We start from the raw sequence: 21,810 nt of genomic DNA, 5'->3' as shown, positions 1-21,810 counted from the left end.
TCAGACCTCCTGCATCCCCCCCCCCCACCACCACCACCTCCCTAGCAGCGTTGTGTTCCTGCTCCTTTGAGGCCGGTTGGTGGGTTCAATGGGACGGTAGAGTGGATGGGCTGAAGTAATATTTAACTAGCCCGGGGATCTCTGGGTGAGCTTTATACGGCGTAATAAGGGCTCCCTGTGTCAGAGAGCAGGCTCCGACACAGAGGTGATCTTTGTGTCTGGCCACGTTGTCATGGCAACCTGTTAAAAAGGCTGACTTGTTGCCAGCAGTGTGCGAGAGCACTGAGGTCATACCGAACCCTGTTGGCCGATAGAGCTTTTCCATTTGGTCGTGAATGTCGCTGTGTACTCACATTAGTCCTCGTACATGTCGCGCACACTACCAGGAGCTTTGTTAGTAGTTTGAATACTACGATTGTATTTTGCCCAGGCAGTATCCCGAGATAAAGGCCATGTTGTACATTTATTTGAGTATGTTAGACTTCATTATAGCTACCTCGAGGAAATATCTATGCATGTAGTGACGCAACATTTGGTCAAATTGCACAATGCACCTTTAATGTCCAATGGAAAGTGTGACTTGTGCCTCTAAAGGAGTAACCACAGGCTTGCGATGGACAGGTGAATGCATTTGACTTCAAATATTCTTGTGATTGATATTGGTTAAGAAAATGTAGTAACGTGCCAATAGAGGAAGGGAAGACATAGTCGACAAGCAAATAAACGAAGATGCAAGATTTAAAAAATACTGAAAACAGTTCTTTGAGATGAGAAATGCATTCATGTCTTTGTTAAACCTCAAGAAGACCCACAATGCATTTTCATGACTAAAATTGAATGTAAAACGATTTACACGCTCAACTCATACTTTACATTTGAAACTTCTGTTAAGGATTTTTGCATGAAGTTTTGAAGTCAATCACCAAAAAAACTAAAACAAGTCAATATAAAATACTCCTCAAATTGAATAGAGTATTTTTTTATTTTTATCTACTTTTTTAATGAATATAGCTCGTTGTTGAATCCTTCCTTTGTCTGTGGCAAGCAGGGGAGCACGTGATTGCAGTGGAAAAGGAGTTTTTTAATAGGCTAAATAAGCAGCTGCTAAGCTAAATATAGTGTCACTTAAACCCATGTAATAGTTTAAATAGTTACAGCCATAATCTTTCAATAAATTTGGACTTTAAAATGGTTTTGAGTTATTATAAGTTTTTGGATCACACGATTAAACTAATTATCTTTGTGTAGCCTAATCCCTAAACGCAACTGTGCCAACATACTGCATTTAAACAACTTGATTAGACATGCGCCGCATTAAAATGTTTATTTGAGACTTTTAATGTCAACTGGGATGCTTCTAATTCACAGTGTGAGTAGTTCCTCCGTAGAACATTCAAAAGGCACCTTTATCTTGTGTCTATGCGCCACATTTTAATGTGTAATGTGTTGCTTTGTATTCTTACGTTCTATTTATGAGTTAAATCCTACCTCAGCTTTACCAAGGCATGTTATTCCAAACTTAACCCTCAAGATAACCCACATTCTAAATAAACTCAGGTGAGTCCACTTGAACTAGTCAGAGGGGTACGCAATGACCTCATTAATTACTTCTTTTTATTCAGGTGTGCAACAGAGTCAGAGTTGTGAATGCCGGCTCACTGATACGCCTGAATGAAATGGAGACAAGAGTCAAAATGTCTGCCATGACAAGGGTCTATACCTGTGCTTTTATTTTGGTGTTTCACTCTGTAATCCTATATCAAATAATAAAAGACTTAGAAAAAGAAGGAGTTTCAATTCCATTTTGAAACGGAGATGTTTTGAGGTGTCATATTCCTTTGGCCTTTACCAGAAAAAAAAGAAAAATAAATAAGTCTCCTTCAGAAGAGCATTCAATTGAAGCTGGCTCGTTGCGGCTGAGGATCAAATCAGCTAAAATGTAATATTTCAAATCAACAGCAAGCGACTGATCTTACCTTGACAAAAAGACCCATTAAGCTCACCAGATTCATGAGACGAGGAACCTCTATCAAACTAGGATGGTAACAACATAATTTATTCATCGAGAAAAGATTAGGAAGTGATGAAAGGAAGGGCACTGAAGTCAAAACCCTGTTTTCTTAGACATTGTGGTTGATGGACATGCGGGAAAAAGTTGTTGAAAATGTTTCACTTTGCCATAAATGTTCAGTTTATTCCAAAAGGGATATCTTAAATGATGAAATATCTCCAATTAAAAAATTTGTAAGAAGGACGGTACCTGTTCCCGAATAGAATTTGGTGCAGTTCCCATAATCAATATCTTCTTGTCTGATATCAAACTGAGGCAGAGCGATGTTGTCCATTTGCACCGGGTCTCCTGTCTGCCACATGAACTGCAGGTCGTTTGTGGTGTAGCCGACTGGATGATAGGGGTCCAAGATGTGAATACACACATACACACACACACTGTTGAAACCACACATGCATATGTACAGGTACAGTTTGTAAATATACAGTATGTCCCCGCAATATCTGCCTGTGTTAAACAAACCCAGAAACATAAAATCAGAGTACAACAATATCATATAAATGCAAAGACTTTCAGAAAACTATACGTCTCAGCAGTCGGGTAAGCCATTAAAAGGAAAATTGCTTGAAGTTGTTTTTGCTTATTCAAGTCTATACTGCTTTGTAAACAAGATGCAATAACCACTGTCAAGCTCAATTTGCCGTGAGACTTTCACAACAACCCTAAAATATGATGATTTATTCCCCACTTCCCTAAGTGTTTGCCAGTAAAAGTGTCTGCTAAACAACAAGCAAAGAGCTTTTTAGTTCCCCCAAAATAAGGGTTTAATAAAAACAACAATAATATGGATGCCTCGAAAATATCGTATCCCCTTAAATACAAACGAGCAAACCGACTGAAATCACATTTTTAAAAAAGCAAATATGCGATGTCTGACTTATTATTATTGCAGGAAAAACTCACAGCTTTCAAGTTGCATCTTACACCTCTGTGTGTCCATGGGGAACAGCGTGAGGTCCAGGGGACAGGAAAGGGTGATGGACAACCTGGAGGGAGATGAAGACAAATTCAGTTTTCTTTTTTTATCAATACGAAATGCTTTTGTAACCCTCTTCTATCCACCATTGGCAGAAACAGCCTTGTTTACACGACACTCCTATCACCTTGAAATCTCAAAGGATGTTAAGGGTTTAACTCGTATGGTGCATTTGCGTGCAATAAACAAAGTCGGTTCTTCTCAGAATTACAGACACATTCACAAGGATTGTCTCGTCTCTGGAGACGACTAAAAAAGCAAAATACAGCTCAGCGTAGCTGTCGTCCCGACTAGTTTACATTGATCCCTTGAAAGCTAGTTTAATTTTTTTACCGAATGCTTTTCATATCAACAGTCTCATTATCTTTTCCAAATTTTTTTGCGCTCGCAGCCTCAGAGAGAAAACTAAATGAAGAAAACCACAGGGAATCCCAGCAAATACAGGGAAACAAGCCCTATAACGGATTGACACGCAAACAGGAATACAATAATCATTGCAAATTTGCGGGGCACTAAGAACACAAATTACCAATTATTGTACAATCCCATTAGGGGCTCCAGGTAAAAGTCCAACGAGGGCTAAAATCACATTGTGGCTTATTTGTTGTCTTGTGTACACACACATTTAAAGCTACATGAGGTGAGCTTTGCACAGAGTGTGATGATGCCATTGATTTGCTTCATTAATTTCATCCGACTCGTGCAACTTTTTTCTTTTCCCGCGGACACGGAATAAAAAAAACCCGATGTGGATTCAAGCCTCGGTTAAACTCCCACACGGAAGCACACATGGACTCCGAGGCTGCTTCGTGGTTCTGTTTATACTCTCTCCGCATTCCACACACGTGCAGTAGATTACTACACTCCCACTTGTGGTAGAGGGGTCGCAGGGACAAGTCTGGGCAAGTCCGGACAAGTCTGGATACAACAAATCGGCCTTTCTTACATGCCTTTTTAAGACATTGGTAACTTTGTGTAGGATAGAGCAGTTCCAACTTATTGACGCGTTACATTTTCTACTTCTTTTAAGTCCCCTGACCAGCACTATTTTCTCACAGAAAACATCTCAACAATAGCTTCAAACAGAGACAGCTGATGCAACAATGAATGTGTTTTTTCAAGATGATTTGTGTGGCCTATCTATAACTAAATGGCAAAATCTGAATCATTGAAAAATGAGGGGCGGGTCGTGTGCTTTCCTGCTTCACTAGAGGCAGATTCCCTTCACTCGCTACGGCGGGTGGAGGAAAAAAACAATCAATGAATCAATACATGTTACTTTTGATTTATTTGTTCATGGAAGACTGAGTCAGTTTGTATGTCCTCACTTCCTGTGGGGGATTTCCAGTAAGATCGGATTTAGTGGTGCAAGCGGGGGAAACTTGCTGTGGAAACTGTCCATAAAAATGATTTACTTATATTAAGAGACAATCTGCAAAAAAAAAAGATCCAAGATCATTACCTCATACTGATGAGGACGTCTCCGTTCTGGAAAATGAAGAGGAGAATGTTCTCCTGGGTGATGTCGTGAAAGTTGGCGCTCTTCTCGTTGGCGAAGAACAGGTCCGGTTTCCAGAGACACTTGAACATCCCCGGGTCCACGGTGAGCGACTCGGACTTGAAGTCCTGCGGCAGCTTCAGCCGGGGGTCGTTCCATCGCTGCCGCAGGAAGATGTTCACTCTGTAATCCTGCGCGGCGGAGAAAGCAAACGTGGTCAACCGTCTGCGTCACGTTAGCCGGTTAGCACTATCGGACGGAAGCTTTTTTGAGGAGATCCTTCTCTCTAGTAATTTGATATGCAGTTAAAAGAGACAACAATTGACATTTATCTGTTAGCGCCTTTTTAAGACATTGTTAACTTTGTGTAGGATAGAAAAGTTCCAACTTATTGACGCGTTACATTTTCCACTTCTTTTACAATCCCCAGTTTTTTCTCACAGCAAACATCTCAACAATGACTTCAAACAGTCGCGAATGTGCCGAGTGATATCTCACAGCTGCGGCGAAAACTCTCATGACGTCTACTTTTTAAAGCGGTAAACATATAAAGAAAAGATCGTCCGAGGGGTCAAAGGTTACCAATACAGCAGCATGTGATGCAGCGAATGCCTCATTAGAGAAGCTTACTAGTTGAGATGTCCACATTCTTGTTGGTGGGAAAGTATCACTCAGCGAAGGCTTTTCGGACGTTTGTTTTTGCCCATGCTTTGTTGGCGTGCCTCAAGCTGCTCTGGGACCAGGTGTTGGGAACTATTAATGCCGAGTGTGAAGACGGATGACATGTCAAATAAAGACGCCAAAATACCAGCTGTGTGTGTGTGTGTGTGTGTGTGTGTGTGAGAGAAGCTAGCTTCCACGTTCATTGTTCCCAGTTATATGATATAATATTGGATGCCCAATTTTTCATTTGTCATTACTTTATGCTCGGCACGCAGGTGTTTACAAATGTAATGGTGCAATTGTTTTCATGGAAAAGCAGTTTTCAGCGGGTGTTCATAAAATCAGCAACAGGACCCATAACGGACCATTTAAGTATCTCCAGGGGAACACAACATTTCTCCTCCAGGATGAAATTATCCAAATGTTATATTTCTGCAATAGAATATGTTTGTTTTCTTTGGGCAAATCATTCTTGAGACAAATTTAAGTCTGTACAAAACATTGGATAAGTTGTTCTCACATGGTTGTGGATTACATGCAATACAACCGTGTCCCTCAAGCAAATAGTTTCCCATACAACTAAACTGCATTTTCAGATATGTTTAGACGTAAATGTTTCTCCAACCGGACTGTGGTCCCGTTTTATACATTTAACTAAAGTTACGTATGTGAAACCCCCCCGTGAAAGTCACGTTTGACCCATACATCCACTCCGACATCTTCCACAGACTTTGTTCAGAAACCTATTTCTGATAAGTCAAAAACAAATGTCATCTGGGAGGTGGTCCCAGGTGAATGACACACAAACAATATATTAATTTAGCTGTTGGTGGTCCTCCAAAAATAATTTACTTAATGGTTGAAAGTATTTGTCGTTTGTCAAGAGTTTTAGAAAATCTGCTGCTGTTTCTTTGCTCGATGGTGTTTTGAGCCCTCACCGGCGCCTTCCAGGCAGCGGCTGCCTGGAAGGCGCCGGAAGGTGGTCCCGCCCCCCAAAACTCTGATCCAATCAATGCGCTACCCCCACTTGGAGCGGAGCGCATATTCAAATCCACTTTTTGGAGCGCATTGCATATTCAAACCCGCGCATTTGGAGCCAAACCCACTTGGAGCGCATTTGGAGCGCATTTAACCCACTTGGTTCAACAATTTCAAAGGTACGTAGCTATTTTTGGGCCGGCTAATGTTGTGGTAATGTTATTTCAACCTGCTAGCTAGCAGATAGATGATGCTAATCTTAGCTGTGGTAATGTCATTTCTACCTGCTAGCGAGCTAAATCTGGTTAAAACATTAGGTAACAAAGTAAGATTAATTACTGTAGATTAATCACTGTATTTTAGTGATTGTTAATGGTTAGTGGTTATCTTTCAAATGATGCCTGTGAGGCACTTGACGTTGAGACTGGTTGACTTCCAGGCTGCTTTGGAATAAGGATACCTCTGAGGCAGCCACCAGTTTTTGGATAACTCTGAGGCATCATAGGTCGTGTCGACTGCCAGGCTGCCTAGTCGTTGGTATACAGGTTAACTCACAGGCATCCAGTTGGTTTTAGATACCTGTAAGGCATCTAGATGGACATTAAGAGGGGCTGACTCCCAGGCTGCTTCCTAACACTGGTTAGCTCTCAGGCAGCCAATTAGCTTTGGATGCCTGTGAGGCACTTGATGTTGAGACTGGTTGACTTCCAGGCTGCTTTGGAATAAGGATACCTCTGAGGCAGCCACCAGTTTTTGGATAACTCTGAGGCATCATAGGTAGTGTTGACTACTTTATATCAATAAATAACTACTTTAAAGACTTTAAAGACTACTTTATATCAATAAAGAACTTCAGAAAGCCAGCTCCAAACTATTACACACCAGTGTCAATAAGTGTTTCATTGTCACATTGGTATGTGCATCAAATCTGAATTTAATACTGTGTTCGTGTCATGATATGTCTTTCCCATCTTTGTTAAGGCGAAGCCAAGGACCTGTGCTCCTCCGTCGGTGCTCTGGCTGCCAGGAGCATCGAATTTAAAGAAGTGGCCATGCTGCCGGCATCAGACCCCACTGTGGCCACAGGGAGAGCCACGGAGTTCAAGTAATTTGCAATATTCCACATCCTATATCTGGGCTCTGACAGGTTTAATAGACATTATTTATCCTGAATTTATGTTTTTATCTTTTCCTCCAGACAACAGCTCCAGCACCTCGCCAACCAGGTGAGGTAAAATGAGCAATTTGACCTCCTCACGCACACCTTGGGGCCAGGAATGGTAGAGGTGGTGGTGGATATTTTTTAAAAGTGTGTTGACACACACATTGAAAATATTAACAATTAGCAATTTGTTGTTTGTTGTGTTCATTAATTAAATATCTTCATGTTCTACATCACTGTGTATGTGTCGTGAATTGGAAGTGTATTGAACTTGGCATCTTGATTTAACTAGTCTGATAATTTAGCTAGCTGGGCCTGAAATCGCATGGTGTAAATTACAGATCCGACATGTTAGGCATGTGGATTAAGGCAAATAGTCATGGTAACACAATATGTCAACACTAATTTCTACAGCTTCACATAAGGGTTTATTCCAGTAGAGTGTTACAAGTTAATGAAACCCCAACTTACATTAATTATTTTTTTTAAATGTATCGTCAGAGGACACACACATGATGGAGGAGAGACATGACTGATGGGTGTGACATATTCTTTATTGAAAATAAAGGCCAAATACAACCCTCATACACACAGTAAAATGGTAAAAACAAAATTTCACACGCAAACAGCTTAGTTTACTAAGCACTAAGGATGGCAGAATTTAATACACTATAAATATTATCTAAATATTTTATTGGGGCAGTGTGGGACAGGTCGGAAAACTGGGGAAAGACTAGTTACGGGTTCGCTGTCTTCGCCTGCGCTTAAATGACCCGTCGTGATGGACAGTTTGTATCTGCCGCTTGTTGTGGTCTGTCTTTGAATAGTTTGCAATCAGGTGGAGCAGTCCTCCTCCTGATCTCCTCCACCGTTATCTGGTATCTTTGTAAAAATAATTTCTGAGTCACACTCAAAGAAGGTTTCAATGTTTCAACAATATTATTCGTAACAATATTAGGATTTCATCTTCTTTACATACAGTACAGTATTGTACACATGTAATGTCTGTACATAGCCCTTCTGTCTTTACTGCCATCCCAACAGATGTTCCTATAACCCAAAACTGTGATGGGCTCTGGAAACCAGTCACATGGTGAAAAGGGACATTTTGAGATTAGAGTGAAAATACTAGTAGGTCGAAACTCAGTATTTTGGTGAAATTGGGTTTTGATTCAATTATTATTCTATAACATGTCTATCATCCCTAAACATATCTACTTGTTCTTCATTAATTGAATGTGTTAAAATGTGCTTTATTCAACCAGCCAGTCTATTTAGAACCCCTCTCTTTAAAGTTGTTGTTGTCAAAATTCTATTCCATGAAATCTAACTGATCAGCTGACTTTGGGCAATCATAACATTTGAAACAGACAAATAATGAAAACATATTTGAAACAAGCTTGAAGTCAGCTTCCAAAAGGTCAAATTTCACCATGTAACTGGTTTTCCCAGATCCCATCACAAATGGTCTCAGCACTGTTACTACCACACTACCACTAAAAATATAAACCTGTCTTGAAGAAACCTATGCCTAGCTGTGCACTTCACCTTTTGCTCCGATGCCCTGAGCATGTCCTCAAAAGGCTGTGGACATTCTGAAATGCCGGCTGGGATGGGGCAGTAGGGCTTGGTGGAGCAGCAGGGCCGGATGGGGCAGGAAGGGTGGATGGAGCAGCAGGGCTAGATGGGGTTGGGGCTGGGCGGAGGCTCCACCAACCAGTGGTGACTGGTGGAAAATCGCGATCTTTGCAGATGGTCCTATAAAGTAACAAGAAGTAACCAAATTTGCTATATGAGGAGATGAACTAGTGTTGTAGTACTCGAGTCCAGATGGCAAGATAAAGAATAACTTACCACCTTTTGACACCTGCAGGGCCTTCCGCTTCCGTCCTACTGTATAAAGACATTGCAAGGAACTAATAAGTATTTTTTGGGGAATTATTGAAGTCATTGTTAAATGTCAGTGTGTGAAAGAGACTTTTTTTTAGTTATTAAAGTAGGTCTAGGTTGAACCTTACCCTTCCTGGGCGCCATTTCTTCATGAACTGAAAGAGAAAGGCAATATGAGTGTGATTAGTATTATCACATAATGTTAGGCATATGCAATGTTAAAAATAATCTGGCAGATTTATTCAATAGGCCTATCTGTATGAGGAGGCATGAGGACAATTTAACTAAGTGATATCAGTCTACAGTCAACCAGTCTCAACATCAAGTGCCTCACAGGCATCCAAAGCTAATTGGCTGCCTGAGAGCTAACCAGTGTTAGTAAGCAGCCTGGGAGTCAGCCCCTCTTAATGTCCGTCTAGATGCCTTACAGGTATCTAAAACCAACTGGATGCCTGTGAGTTAACCTGTATACCAACGACTAGGCAGCCTGGCAGTCAACACTACCTATGATGCCTCAGAGTTATCCAAAGACTGGTGGCTGCCTCAGAGGTATCCTTATTCCAAAGCAGCCTGGAAGTCAACCAGTCTCAACGTCAAGTGCCTCACAGGCATCATTTGAAAGATAACCACTAACCATTAACAATCACTCAAATACAGTGATTAATCTGCAGTAATTAATCTTACTTTGTTACCTAATGTTTTAACCAGATTTAGCTCGCTAGCAGGTAGAAATGACATTACCACAGCTAAGATTAGCATCATCTATCTGCTAGCTAGCAGGTTGAAATAACATTACCACAACATTAGCCGGCCCAAAAATAGCTACGTACCTTTGAAATTGTTGAACCAAGTGGGTTAAATGCGCTCCAAATGCTCTCCAAGTGGGTTTGGCTCCAAATGCGCGGGTTTGAATATGCAATGCGCTCCAAAAAGTGGATTTGAATATGCGCTCCGCTCCAAGTGGGGGTAGCGCATTGATTGGATCAGAGTTTTGGGGGCGGGGCGCCTTCCAGGCAGCGGCTGCCTGGAAGGCGCCGGTGAGGGCTCAAAACACCATCGAGCTGTTTCTTTCCTCTGCCGCGGATGTTTTTTCGGCCACATGTCCTGCAATTCCAACGTTGGCCACTATGACACACATCAGCAAACCCCCTCTCTCTGAGCCTGCTTTTAACTCCAGTGATCCTCTTACTTGCTTACGTCATCTCTTTCGGCCCATGTGGGACCCAAGGCCTCACCAAAGTCCCTCCATTGGGTCTTATCCCTATCAACATGTTGAGCCTCTCCCCGAGTTAAGTTTTTCTGGGCTTTAGTTCTGCTAAACATCATTTTTGGTCTTTTAGGTGATTTTCCATGTTTTTCTTTTGTTTGGAGGAGTCTCAGCTAACACCACCTGCCTCCATCCACAACACATGGCTCACAGTTGCTATAGTGATTCTCATGTTTATATTTCTGCTGAAATTTTTTGCAATGCTGAAATGCAAATGGGGGTATTTTCTCTTGCTTATTGTAAATGGACATGCTTGTTCACTGTTTCCTGGCTGTATCTTTATATAACAATTGTAGTTACAGCCTCTCGTTGATGTTAAGAGAGGGAGAGAGAGAGAGAGAGAGAGAGCTGACATGAATGTGGTTTTATCTTGCATCTGTTCTTCATGAAATTCATGCATTAGCATTGTGCTTTATCCTGCTGCACACTGAACTAAACTGTCTGTGTATTTACCAACATGACCTCATGGGAAGGCATATGAATAGCACGCCACTTTTATGGACGCGGAACGCACTTCATGATGCATTCCAAGCATTTTAAGTATCCCCACGTCGTTAACTTAAAACATTTGTGGTTATGTTTTGGCAACCAAACAACGGTAATGATTGCAAAACAAAAACACTTAGTTGAAGGAAAAACATCACGAACGGGCTTTGAGGAAAGTAAACCACGTCCATAAATGACGTCACATAAGTACACATCACACCGAACAGACGTCGCAAACGTAAACTTCAAAGAGTCAACAACACTGTGGTCAACAGACTAACAAGGCATACTCCCAACATATTGTTTGTGGTATCTAAATACAAAAACGGTTGAGTATATAATTGTCATATAAAACTAAATGTCAAACAAAGGACTATCATCCAGGAGACCACTGTGTGTGTCGTGTGTTACAAGAAGTAAGTGTTAACTTGTTCTTCCGTTATGACGTAACTTTAGTCACGTAACAAACGCTTAACATTTAAAGCCAAACCATCTTTTTACTTTTGAAAACTAAGCAAGTCGTAACACTAAGTGGTGTTTTTTGTTGTTTTATTACGATCAACAACGATAACCACATAATCCGGGAGGAAATACATTCCAGAAAACCAGTAAAGAGATTCCAGTTTAGACGTATTGAATTTAAATTAGAGTTCAGAGTCGTGGGTTGATCAAGGAAACACGCTGAATCCACGGATCACCACAAAACTGTTTGTGTCCCTTCCATCTGGCAGGAGGCTGCGGTCCATCAGGACCAAGACCTCACACCACACAAACAGTTTCAGGCTCATGAACTGACCCTCATGAACAGAGCCCGGATCCCCCTACTGACCATCACGGACAGAGCTTGGGTCCCAATACTGACGATCATTTACAGAGCCCGGGTCCCCCTACTGACCCTCATGAACAGAGCCCGGATCCCCCTACTGACCCTCATGAATAGAGCCCCGGGTCCCTACTGACCCTCATGAACAGAGCCCCGGGTCCCTACTGACCCTCATGAAAAGAGCCCGGGTCCCCCTACTGACCCTTATGAACAGAGCTTGGGTCACCCTACTGACCCTCATGAACAGAGCCCGGGTCCCCCTACTGACCCTTATGAACAGAGCTTGGGTCACCCTACTGACAATCATTTACAGAGCCCAAGTCCCCTTACTGACCCTCATCACAGAGCCAGGTCCCCCGACTGACCCTCATTAACAGAGTCTGGGTCTCTCTACTGACCATAATTAATCGAGTCCGGGCCTCCCTACCGGCCCTCATGAACAGAGCCCTGGTCCCCCTACTGAACCTCATGAACAGAGCCCGGGTTCTGGTTCTGATTTTCCTTGCAAAAATATATTAAAAAGATACAACGTTTGATTGATCCATGTCAAAAATGACGTGGAGCGTCGCAGGCTGACGCCCAGCGAACGGTTTCCGTCCCCTCTGTTGTATTCACATAAACAAATAGATGTCAGCTAACACCAGTTTATACACAGAGGTCTTGGGAAGGTTTATGAATAAAGCCGTAAAGCAGAATTTTCCTGCCGGTAAAGACTTTTTAGAAGAAGGAAGAGAAGCAGTGGTGAGATTGCTTGTACCTCATTTTGGAAAGCCGGCTGTCATTTTCCACACAACATAATTCTCGATTCCAACTCGTCCTCGAGCGACAGCGTGAATAGCTTCCGCCGGCTCTCCTCTGTCCCACAGAGATTCATGCCAATTCCCACACCTTCGCTTTCCCCGGAAAAAACCCAGACGAGGAAATATATCTTCCCCTGTGGCTTCACCGTAAAGCTGCTTGTACCGCATTCGATTTCCGGAGAGATTTAACGCCACCGCTCGCTGTAATCAGGGAGGAAAAACTCCAGCTGAGAGAGGCAGTAAAAAATACACACAGCAAACACAATTTATTCCACCTCGCAACATCAAATTAGTCATTGTCTCCTGATGAAGACGAGCACAAAGCCAACAGAGGTATTTTAACTACAGTGGACGCGAGGATGGTGTTTGGCCTCGGGAGGTGTGAATGACGAGAGAGCGTTTCTTCCTGAGATCAGATACCCCACCGAGTGATACATCGAGAGGGAGATGTGACCGTCTGTCTTCTCTTTCTCCTGCCGGATTCATTTTGACCCTTCCTCACTTTCATTTACTCTCACCGTCTGTCGTCTGCGAGTCCCTCGTCTCCTTTTCGATTCCATCTATTTCCTTCATCGCGGCTTCTCTTTCGTTGGTTTCTGATGTTGCTTTCTCTCCGCTTGCTACCCTTTTCACTCTATATCATTTCTCCCAACCTCAATTTCAACTTTCATATAATTTCCTTTTTTTGTCATCTTTGGTTTCTTACATTGTCTTCTTTCTTTGTTCCCCTTTCCTTTTGTCATTCTTTCACTTTCGGCTTACTGCCCTCATATTATTTTTCTTCTCCACCTTAAGTCTTCACGTTACCTCCTTCCTGATCTTCTCTTTTCTGATAATTATGCTTGACTTCTCATTTTCTTTTCCCCTTCTTTTCTTTTCTTCTTTTTCGTCCAGTTCTTAATACGTTTGAGTTGGAAGGATTTTGCATTTACAGCATCGGCCTGTAATTATTTCTGCTGTGAAACTGTCCACTGGAACTGTCACTTTCTGATTACTGCCCTCATATTATTTTTCTTTTCCACCTTAAGACTTCATGTCTAGTCCTTCCTGATCTTTCTTTTTTCTTCTTCTGAAAATCCGCTTTGATTTCTTGTTTTCTTTTCCCCTTTTTTTTCTTCTCTTTCGTCCAGTTGTTAATACGTCTGTGTTGGAAGGATTTTGCATTTACAGCATCGGCCTGTAATTGGTCCTGGTGTGGAACTGTCCACTGGAACTGTCACTTTCTGCTTACTGCCCCATATTATTTTTCTTTTCCACCTTAAGTATTCCTGTCACCTCATTCCTGAGCTTTCTTTTTTTCTTCTTTTTCGTCGAGTTCTTAATACTTTTGAGTTTGAAGGATTTTCGGATTTTCAAGCATCGGCCTGTAATTGGTCCTGGTGTGGAACTCTCCACTGGAAGCTTTAACAAGCTACTGATCAGCAGCCAGAAGACATATCTCAAGAGAGCATTTTCACGCGGATCCAATTCCAGCACATATAAGATCTCAGGCTTTTGTTCATTTTGTCATGAAATGAGGTCGGAAAAGAACACTGATCGCTCATCTGTGGACTGAGACACTGTCCAGACCTATACTGCACGACTCTGGGAGCATAGGTCTGAAGTATAGCACTCTATCTTCTCCAGTGAAGACAGATTGGCCGTATATTCCATAAATCAAATTGGATCGCTCATCCAAAAACAACAGCAAGTTTCAACATTATAACTCAGCTGCCACACAGTCCGCAGTTCTGTCCGCTACACGTGTCAACAAGCTAATGTTGCATGTCTCGCCAGTTTTTAAGATTGCATGCTTTTTCTATGATTTCATCCTTTAGCTCTTTTGTTTGAGAAGGCTGCTCTCCAACACGACGCATCGTCATCTCTACCGAGCATGGACGCCGTTGACCAAAACATTCGGTCGATTCACGGCGTGACAGAAATGGGAGAAGGGTTTTGCATTTGACAGCGTTTGCAAACAAATCAAATTATTTTATTATTTCAGTTAAAAAACAAACATACGTCACGTTTATTGTCAAAGCCCCGACGCTGCCCATAAACACACAACGAGATAAACAGAGGAATAAAGTTACCCCTTTTGTGTACAACATCACGGTGCTCGGCATGCACAGCGTGGCGAGGCTTTAATTGTGTTTCACGGTTTGGAATATACATTTTCTCTCAATAGAGTTACGTATTGAGTTTGCTGAGGAGCTATTTCTTTGATCTTTTCTTTCCTAAATGTCGTTCTGTGGCCTAAACCTTACATTAAATTGTTTCCGTGGTGACATGTAATGTGTAAAGGTGCCGCCACCACCACATGTTGTGTTCATTTCAGATTCACGCGCCGCTGTCTCCGCTCCCAAACGGGAAAAAAACAAAAGCTCGGATTCCAACACAATATACATCTTCACGCAATAGAGTTCTCATAGGAACTTTAGTTATGTATTCAGCTGGCTAAGGAGCTATTTCTTTGATCTTTTCTTTCCTAAATGTTGTTTTGTGGCCTAAACCGTACATTAAATTGTTTCCGTGGTCACGAAAAAACGGAGGAGCTCATTTTCCAACACAACCACAGGAAGTGTAACTTCATTTTCTGCTCAGGACACCATTACGCCACTATGGCCAGACAGAGCAAATAGTCTTCTATACTAATGCTCTATATCTCATTTCAATAGTGTTAGTTGTCTACTGATGATTTGTCAGATTTGACTTGATTTGACCCAAAAAGTGCCCGAATGAGACCACATGTTAAAGGGAAGAAGTATTATTTTTCCATCAATTATCCGTGAAGATGTGGGTCTTCTAACTGTAAAGCTGCATTGCATGGAGGACACAGTCAGGTGAAACAGCATCAAGCTACCGTGTGAATAATGTCACACTGACATACAATAACTTCAATTAACTTGACACATGATTGAGCATATTTACTGAGTGTTTATTGGCTCCGCCCAGCAGCTTGAGTGAGCCAGGCTCATTAGAAACCCTCAACAATCTTCCCACTTAATGTTTGCTTAGCGATTAAAGAGTCGACCCGGCGCTGTTCTTGAGGTTTAATCTGTTCACTTGAATTCATACCGCGCTTCTTTTATCAGCAATTAAGCCATCAGATAAATGAAGCATGGAAACTTCAGGCCTCCGTACTGATTTACTGCTAAATGGTCTGATGCTCATGGCATCCCTCTCAAAATTTGCTTTTCAGCCTTGATCCACTGCATCTGATTGGCAGACGTATTGATTAATCAATACTGTCGGGCTGAAGCGGTGGAATTGAAGGAAATTCTTACCATCGTCGTTTCTTGAATGGAGCCAAAGCTGTTGATGAAAATGTTCACTTTGTCTTCCACGGGAATTCCTGGATGATTTTGAGAGAGGAAGGAAAAGTCGTGTGTTTTACAGCTGCTTTGCAACGAGATTGAGGCAACCTAATCTGGAATTATGAAAGACTGTGTCAACATTGCAAAGATATATAAAAATCTCCGTCTCATCCCCTCTGCTAAGCTAACGCGGTAAACATATGTACCGGCGTCTCTCTCTCCACTCAGCCTTTAGCAGAAACCAATAAAACCCCTTGATGAATGCGGACTGTTCACACTCCTTTGAATAGGTGATGTCCTTTTGAGGTGTTTACTGGCGCCTCAGGAGTTTCACAGCCTGAATTTGATCACGCAATTCACAAAAAGAATGTGAATAACGTGGCGGCGGCACATAGCTCACAACTTCCATGCATTAATGCAACCAAGGGAACTAACAAAAACACTCAATAAGGCCTCTAAAAGCAGCTCTCCGTTTTTATAGGGAATGCACAAGGCGCAGTTTAGGATGTAGTTTGGAAGATTATGACATGGATGCTAATGGGCGGGGGGGGGGGGGGGGGAGCTTTCAGCCCAACCTGAAATCAAGAGCAGATGTTTGGCTGCCGGAGCGGTCGCAGGCAGTCGGGAGCAGATTTAGCTCACTATACATCAAACAGCGAGTCCCATATACAGCTTCTGCTGCCAAGTGCCAGAAAATGGAAACTACCTAAATGCTGGCAAAGACCATCGGTCAAGCGCGGAGGTCGTCAATCACATCTCACGTTATTTTTTTACCGCCGTCTCCGTGAGACGGAAGGCCGCCACGGTGTGGCATTTACACCGTAATCACTGTAAAGACGGACACGTGGGGTTCAGAGTGAAGGAACACGACGACACGGCGGCAGAATCTAGAGGCTGAGATATCCGGTCGTTAAACCAAATAAACTAAATTCACAATGTATGTGTTTATTTTTTTTGATTTGAGACACATTCAAATCACAGTTGTCCTTCCCTAACAGCTGTGTTGTGTCAATCAACACCACGTTTAACTTTTTTTGAGGAATGGCAGGCGACCCGAGAACACCGGCGTATAGTTACGCCGTTGTAGCACATGTTAAATATGCAAGTGAATGCATTAAAAGTTACAATTTCCATGAATGCCTCGCGCAGCATTTTTGCAGATAGCATGTCGTAGATAGCACCGGGTTCTACGGCAGAAAACCTGGAGGTACGTATTTACCGTACGCTTGTTTCTTTAATTAAGTTGACAGCACCGCGGCACACATGTAAATTCAGAATAGACAGAGACAGATGAAGGGGAAATGAGACTTGCTTTTGAAGTTGGGCCTTATTCTGGGATCATAGGTGAGCAGTAACCTGTTCAAGATGTTACTGGTTGAATTCTCCGGGACTTGGGCCAGATCCTCGGATGACAGCTGTCTGCAAACAAATGAGACAGAGAGGGGAACTGCAGGCACGATTACATTAGCAGGTCAAATTCCTGGCAGACGCGCACACACACACACACACACACTTCTACCCTGTACACTGAACTTTAACCTTCGTGAGCTACCAGTTGATGGGATTAATTGAGAATGCACAAAGCGATTTAGCATCATATTTCTGGCAAAGCTATGCGTCTACCGCCAGATGCTAAATGCTAACGTTAGCATGCTAACATTTCCCGTGCTTGTGTTAAGTAGGTATGTTTACGATGCTAACTGTTGCTAATCAGAACCAAGCACAGAACCCTTGAGGTCAGGTTGTGTACGGGAATAGTTTGGGGGTTTTGTCTGAGGGTCAAATGATTAATATGTCACAACAAAATGATTGAGAAACGATAAGAGTGGTGGCCGAATGCTATATCCCCCGATCGCTGTCTCCCCATTCCCAGTTCCCTCTGCACTGTCATCTCTTCAATAAAGGTGGCACAATGTTAATTTTCTTGTGACAACGTCATTTTTCTCAACTTTAGTTGCCTTGTGAAAATCCTTTTAATAATTTAGTCAATGAATCATCAATGTGGGTGGCAGAGAGTACACACGCCTTTACAAAGATAAACAGTGTTTTTCAAATTGAAGGTTTCCCGCAGAACCAATCTGCAAAATATCAACAAAGGAAAACAACTGCTGTAAAATTATTGGCACGATATGCAGCGGTGACTTTCAGACATTCAACCAAAAATAGTTTGTTGTCTGAGGTTGACTGACGAAAAAAACAATGGCACAGAGGGAACACGAGGGGAGAAGTGGATCTGGCAGGAGAGAAAGGAGAAGAGAAAAAAAGCCTTCCTTGTGGGTGGCAATGATTCTCCTGCCAAAGAATTCCCCCTTCTCAAAGCACTTTACATATCATTATGTAAACCTTATCATGCACTGAGGATGAGTTAAAGTGCTCCACAGGAATGCTGCGCGGCGTGTGTATGTTCTGCGGTTCCTCTGATCAAAGTGAAACACATAATTCCCATCCACTAAACCTCTTTTTACCCCCCCTCTCTTTTAACAGACCTCTCTGACAACCTCCAGCACAACAGCTAAACTGGAACCAAGTGGTTCCCTTGATCCGCAAAGGCATCCGCAGCACTAAACTGGAAATATGTCATACAGCTTACACTTGCCAATACTGAGACTACATCAAACGGTCTCTCCCTCATTTCAAGATCTTTTCATTGTTGAGCCATTTGTTACCATTTAAGGAAGAAGCGAGTGCAGCTCGCCACAGTCCAAAAGGCATGTTAGGACACGTTGACGTTCATTCTGCTATCGGACCGAGAGGTTATCTGACGTCGTGCATATATATTTGATGTCGGCGTAAATTACAAGGTAGTTACACACGGTGAGCAAATACTAAAATGAGAAAATGCTATAAAGCGGTGGCCGAATCAGGTGTAGGTTCATATCATCCTCGAATAGCTCTGCGGTGAAGCAGCTGATGAGATCGAGTGGATAAATGATGGAAAGTATATCGGATACTTCAGGTGTAAAATACACAGGGTTATGCTTTCACCATTCGAGACACTCATATATAGCCTTTTTTAGACAGAGGGGAGGGATCTTTAGGGATGACAGGAGGTCAACTGTATGATCCACACGCCATCTGAAAGCCGAGAATTTAAGGATTACTTTGAGATACAGGTCTGTGTGTCGAGTCATGAATCTGTGTTTCGGTCAAGCACGAATTACAATTTTGACAGTTTAGAGTGTCTAAGGGCTGAGAATATTAAGAGTAAGGTATATATTTGGCATTCCCATGCTCAATTATGCCTGACAAATTTAAAAAAAAATTGGGTTGATACGATTTGTGACACATATTTGGTTCAAATTGTAAAAATAAATTGACGATGAACAAAATGGTAGAAACAAACTGGAATCTTCAGTAACAGCCTTATTATCAGTATACATAAGAAATGCCATTAAGTGCTCTGAGTCTCAAATTTGGGATTGTAATGGTCCACGAGGCGGGTATTATCCTCAAGGTCACCACAGGTCACATATCGAATAATGGTCTCACGATGTGAAATGGCTACTAATGGAGACTTACATGAAAACAATTGAGGTAATTGGAATTACAAGTGTCTCAACTTTCGATTCAAACCCGATCCAAGTCTGTTTGTTGACATTAGGGATACTTTGATATAATAAGTGAATAGAACATTTGTACTGCATGCCAAAAGAATGCTTGCCCCATACTACATTGTATTATGATAAAAATGCACACCTGTAAAGGGGACACTTGTTGGTACCCACAGAACCATTTTTCATTGACATATCTTGAGGTGAGTGGTCAAGGGACCCCTTTAAAAACGTTCAAGCCAAATGTTCCCTTCCCAAACGTTGCATCGTTTCCAACTTTATTAATTCCCATATAAGCTTGCATGACATGGTGGATACCACTAGATTCCCTAAGGTTAGCAAGGTTCATACGATATATAATCATCTGAAGACGTTGAGAATAGGTTTGCCAGGGTTGCAGACGATCCACCGGGTTCGCCTAATCACAACCACTATGGCCACCTCAAAAGGTCATAAAAGGGGAAATCCACCAATTTTACACATGAAGATCAGATTATTAGTTGCCGTGGGTAAAATGATAAAGGTCATATGTCTATCATGACCACATAAACCATATCACGTTGTCACTTCCACTGAGTGGTATGACAGCCACCACGTGTGTTGTTTATCACATACTTACGATGGACAGAAAATCGGTTTCCCTTTTTTCTTTCCCTTCTTTGATCTATTTTCTTTGGCCCATCCTCCCTCCAGACAAAGATAGAGGACGAGGAGAAAGACGGCAAGCTTCTTAACGCCCATGCTGGTGTGAGATGAGGCTGTGGAGGAAAAAACAAAACAAAGATTATTTGGAAGTTGTGTGACTTCAAATATTAGGCCACACCCCATAGACTTTCATTGGTCCAAAACCTATGAACGCAATAAGATATCAACAATCCTTCAAACAAATGTGTTGACATTGTTCAAATAATGGATCTCAGAAAATGTCGTACAACTCGGACCAAGCGTTTTGGAGAAAAGTGGAAACATTTTCTTTTTACTAAATCCTAAATGGCGAAAAATCGAAGAAGGCGCATTTGATGGCCACTGTGAACTTATTTGTAGAGCAGGTCCAAGCGAACATGTAAACCAAATTTCACGTAAATCGGTCATTGTTGAAAAAAAGTATAAGCTTTTCCAATTTAAGGGGGCACTAGAGCAAATTTGTACCACTTTTTCCCCTTTCGAACGTTGTCGTTTTAGCCCGAGACACTCGTTTCTCCCTGCTAAGGCGGCAAATAATAATAATAAACATTAGAATAACAATAGGTCCTCATCGGACCGACTTTGTCGTCCGTCTTGGGCCCTAATAAGAGGGCAAGGAATTCTCGTCACGTTCGTCAAATCTCAGCCTTCATTTGCACACGTGACAGAAGAAGGCGTGTCCTAAAACTTCGGCCTTGGCGAGAGTGTAATGCTCCCATGTGCTTCATCTATTCTCTGAACAGTGACTTTGATTTGGATTCTCCTGACATAATGCATTCCCATTTACTCTGAGTGCATGTCACATTACAGTACACGTAAACGTCTGGAATGTAAATCAATTAATCGGACGTGGTTTATTCAAGTCGTGCCAGTTCGAGCTGTACGTCCAATCAGCGGGAGTAATGCATCCGAATAACTGGTGATTTGGGACTCGTCAGGTGAATGTGACCCTGAGATATCCTCTCCTTCTAAAGAATCAAACAGGCACCGCAGTCGTTTATCACGACCTTTATGAACTATAAAATTAGGTTTGATGTACGATAGCTGTGGTGTTATAGTAGGTATTAATGTAGGGGGATAATACGCGGCTGTGTGTTTGCCATAAATCTCTTTGTGAGAGGGAAAAAAAGTCTAAACACAACAATATACGGACGCTTCTTTGCACAGGTATGATTCGGGCCCATTAATCAGCGAGCAGCCGTATAGGACTCGTCCTTCGGAAACCGTAGCCCTTTCATTGCGGACACTGAGCACCATGAGCTATAAGCCAACGGCCTCACCCCCCCCCCCCCCCCCCCCCCTGTCCCATCAGCAGCTCTGTGTATCGGCCGAAGCAGTTTATAGTCTAGACAGAGAAGCTCTCCTTCACTGTTCTTAGTGACTCCCTGACTGCTGCTCCTCATCTGCACCATTGATCATCTTCTCGAGGGGGGGATCGTTTCCACCGCTTAGTTCAGCGCCCTTTTGTATCCACTGTGACAGGAAATTTTGTCCCCACCCAAGGTTGAGTTTTTTAAACTGAAATGACAGATATCGAAATCATTTATTCTTGCAAGAAGAGTCACCGTTACACGGAGTCCCTCAGGAGTCCGCCAAGGGTGAACTGAAGAGTCACCGTTACACGGAGTCCCTCAGGAGTCCGTCAAGGGTGAACTGAAGAGTCAC

General features: G+C 42.3%; 1 protein-coding gene and 2 long non-coding RNA genes across 6 annotated transcripts in view; 1 reads left to right on the top strand and 2 right to left on the bottom strand.

Moving 5' to 3' along the window:
• The window catches only part of glrbb (glycine receptor, beta b), a 40,329-nt gene that overhangs the window by 14,669 nt on the left and 3,850 nt on the right, over positions 1-21,810 (bottom strand). For 3 of the 4 annotated variants that reach the window (XR_008834706.1, XM_056439618.1, XM_056439620.1), the window contains exons 2-7: positions 20,081-20,219; positions 17,223-17,329; positions 15,881-15,948; positions 4,510-4,736; positions 2,975-3,057; positions 2,261-2,401 (exon numbers count right to left, since the gene is read on the bottom strand). Coding sequence is in view for 3 of the 4 variants with exons in the window: in XM_056439618.1 (XP_056295593.1) it covers positions 2,261-2,401; positions 2,975-3,057; positions 4,510-4,736; positions 15,881-15,948; positions 17,223-17,329; positions 20,081-20,202 (748 nt within the window). In the remaining variant the exon portion in view is untranslated. Of the gene's footprint in view, positions 1-2,260; positions 2,402-2,974; positions 3,058-4,509; positions 4,737-15,880; positions 15,949-17,222; positions 17,330-20,080; positions 20,220-21,810 lie in introns of those variants that run through there. The other variant, XM_056439621.1, reaches the window with a different exon arrangement.
• On the top strand, positions 6,128-7,419 carry LOC130209782 (uncharacterized). Its single transcript, XR_008834707.1, has 3 exons — positions 6,128-6,365; positions 7,168-7,291; positions 7,385-7,419. It is a non-coding gene; the product is annotated as an uncharacterized LOC130209782 (long non-coding RNA).
• On the bottom strand, positions 9,056-10,226 carry LOC130209783 (uncharacterized). Its single transcript, XR_008834708.1, has 3 exons — positions 9,367-10,226; positions 9,203-9,241; positions 9,056-9,106 (listed from the first exon to the last, which is right to left on the bottom strand). It is a non-coding gene; the product is annotated as an uncharacterized LOC130209783 (long non-coding RNA).

This window comes from Pseudoliparis swirei, chromosome 19 (assembly GCF_029220125.1).
Source record: "Pseudoliparis swirei isolate HS2019 ecotype Mariana Trench chromosome 19, NWPU_hadal_v1, whole genome shotgun sequence".
In the NCBI taxonomy this organism is placed as follows: domain Eukaryota; kingdom Metazoa; phylum Chordata; class Actinopteri; order Perciformes; family Liparidae; genus Pseudoliparis; species Pseudoliparis swirei.
The sequence above is the reverse complement of the archived record's forward strand: the minus strand, read 5'-3'. Positions and strand labels throughout refer to the sequence as shown.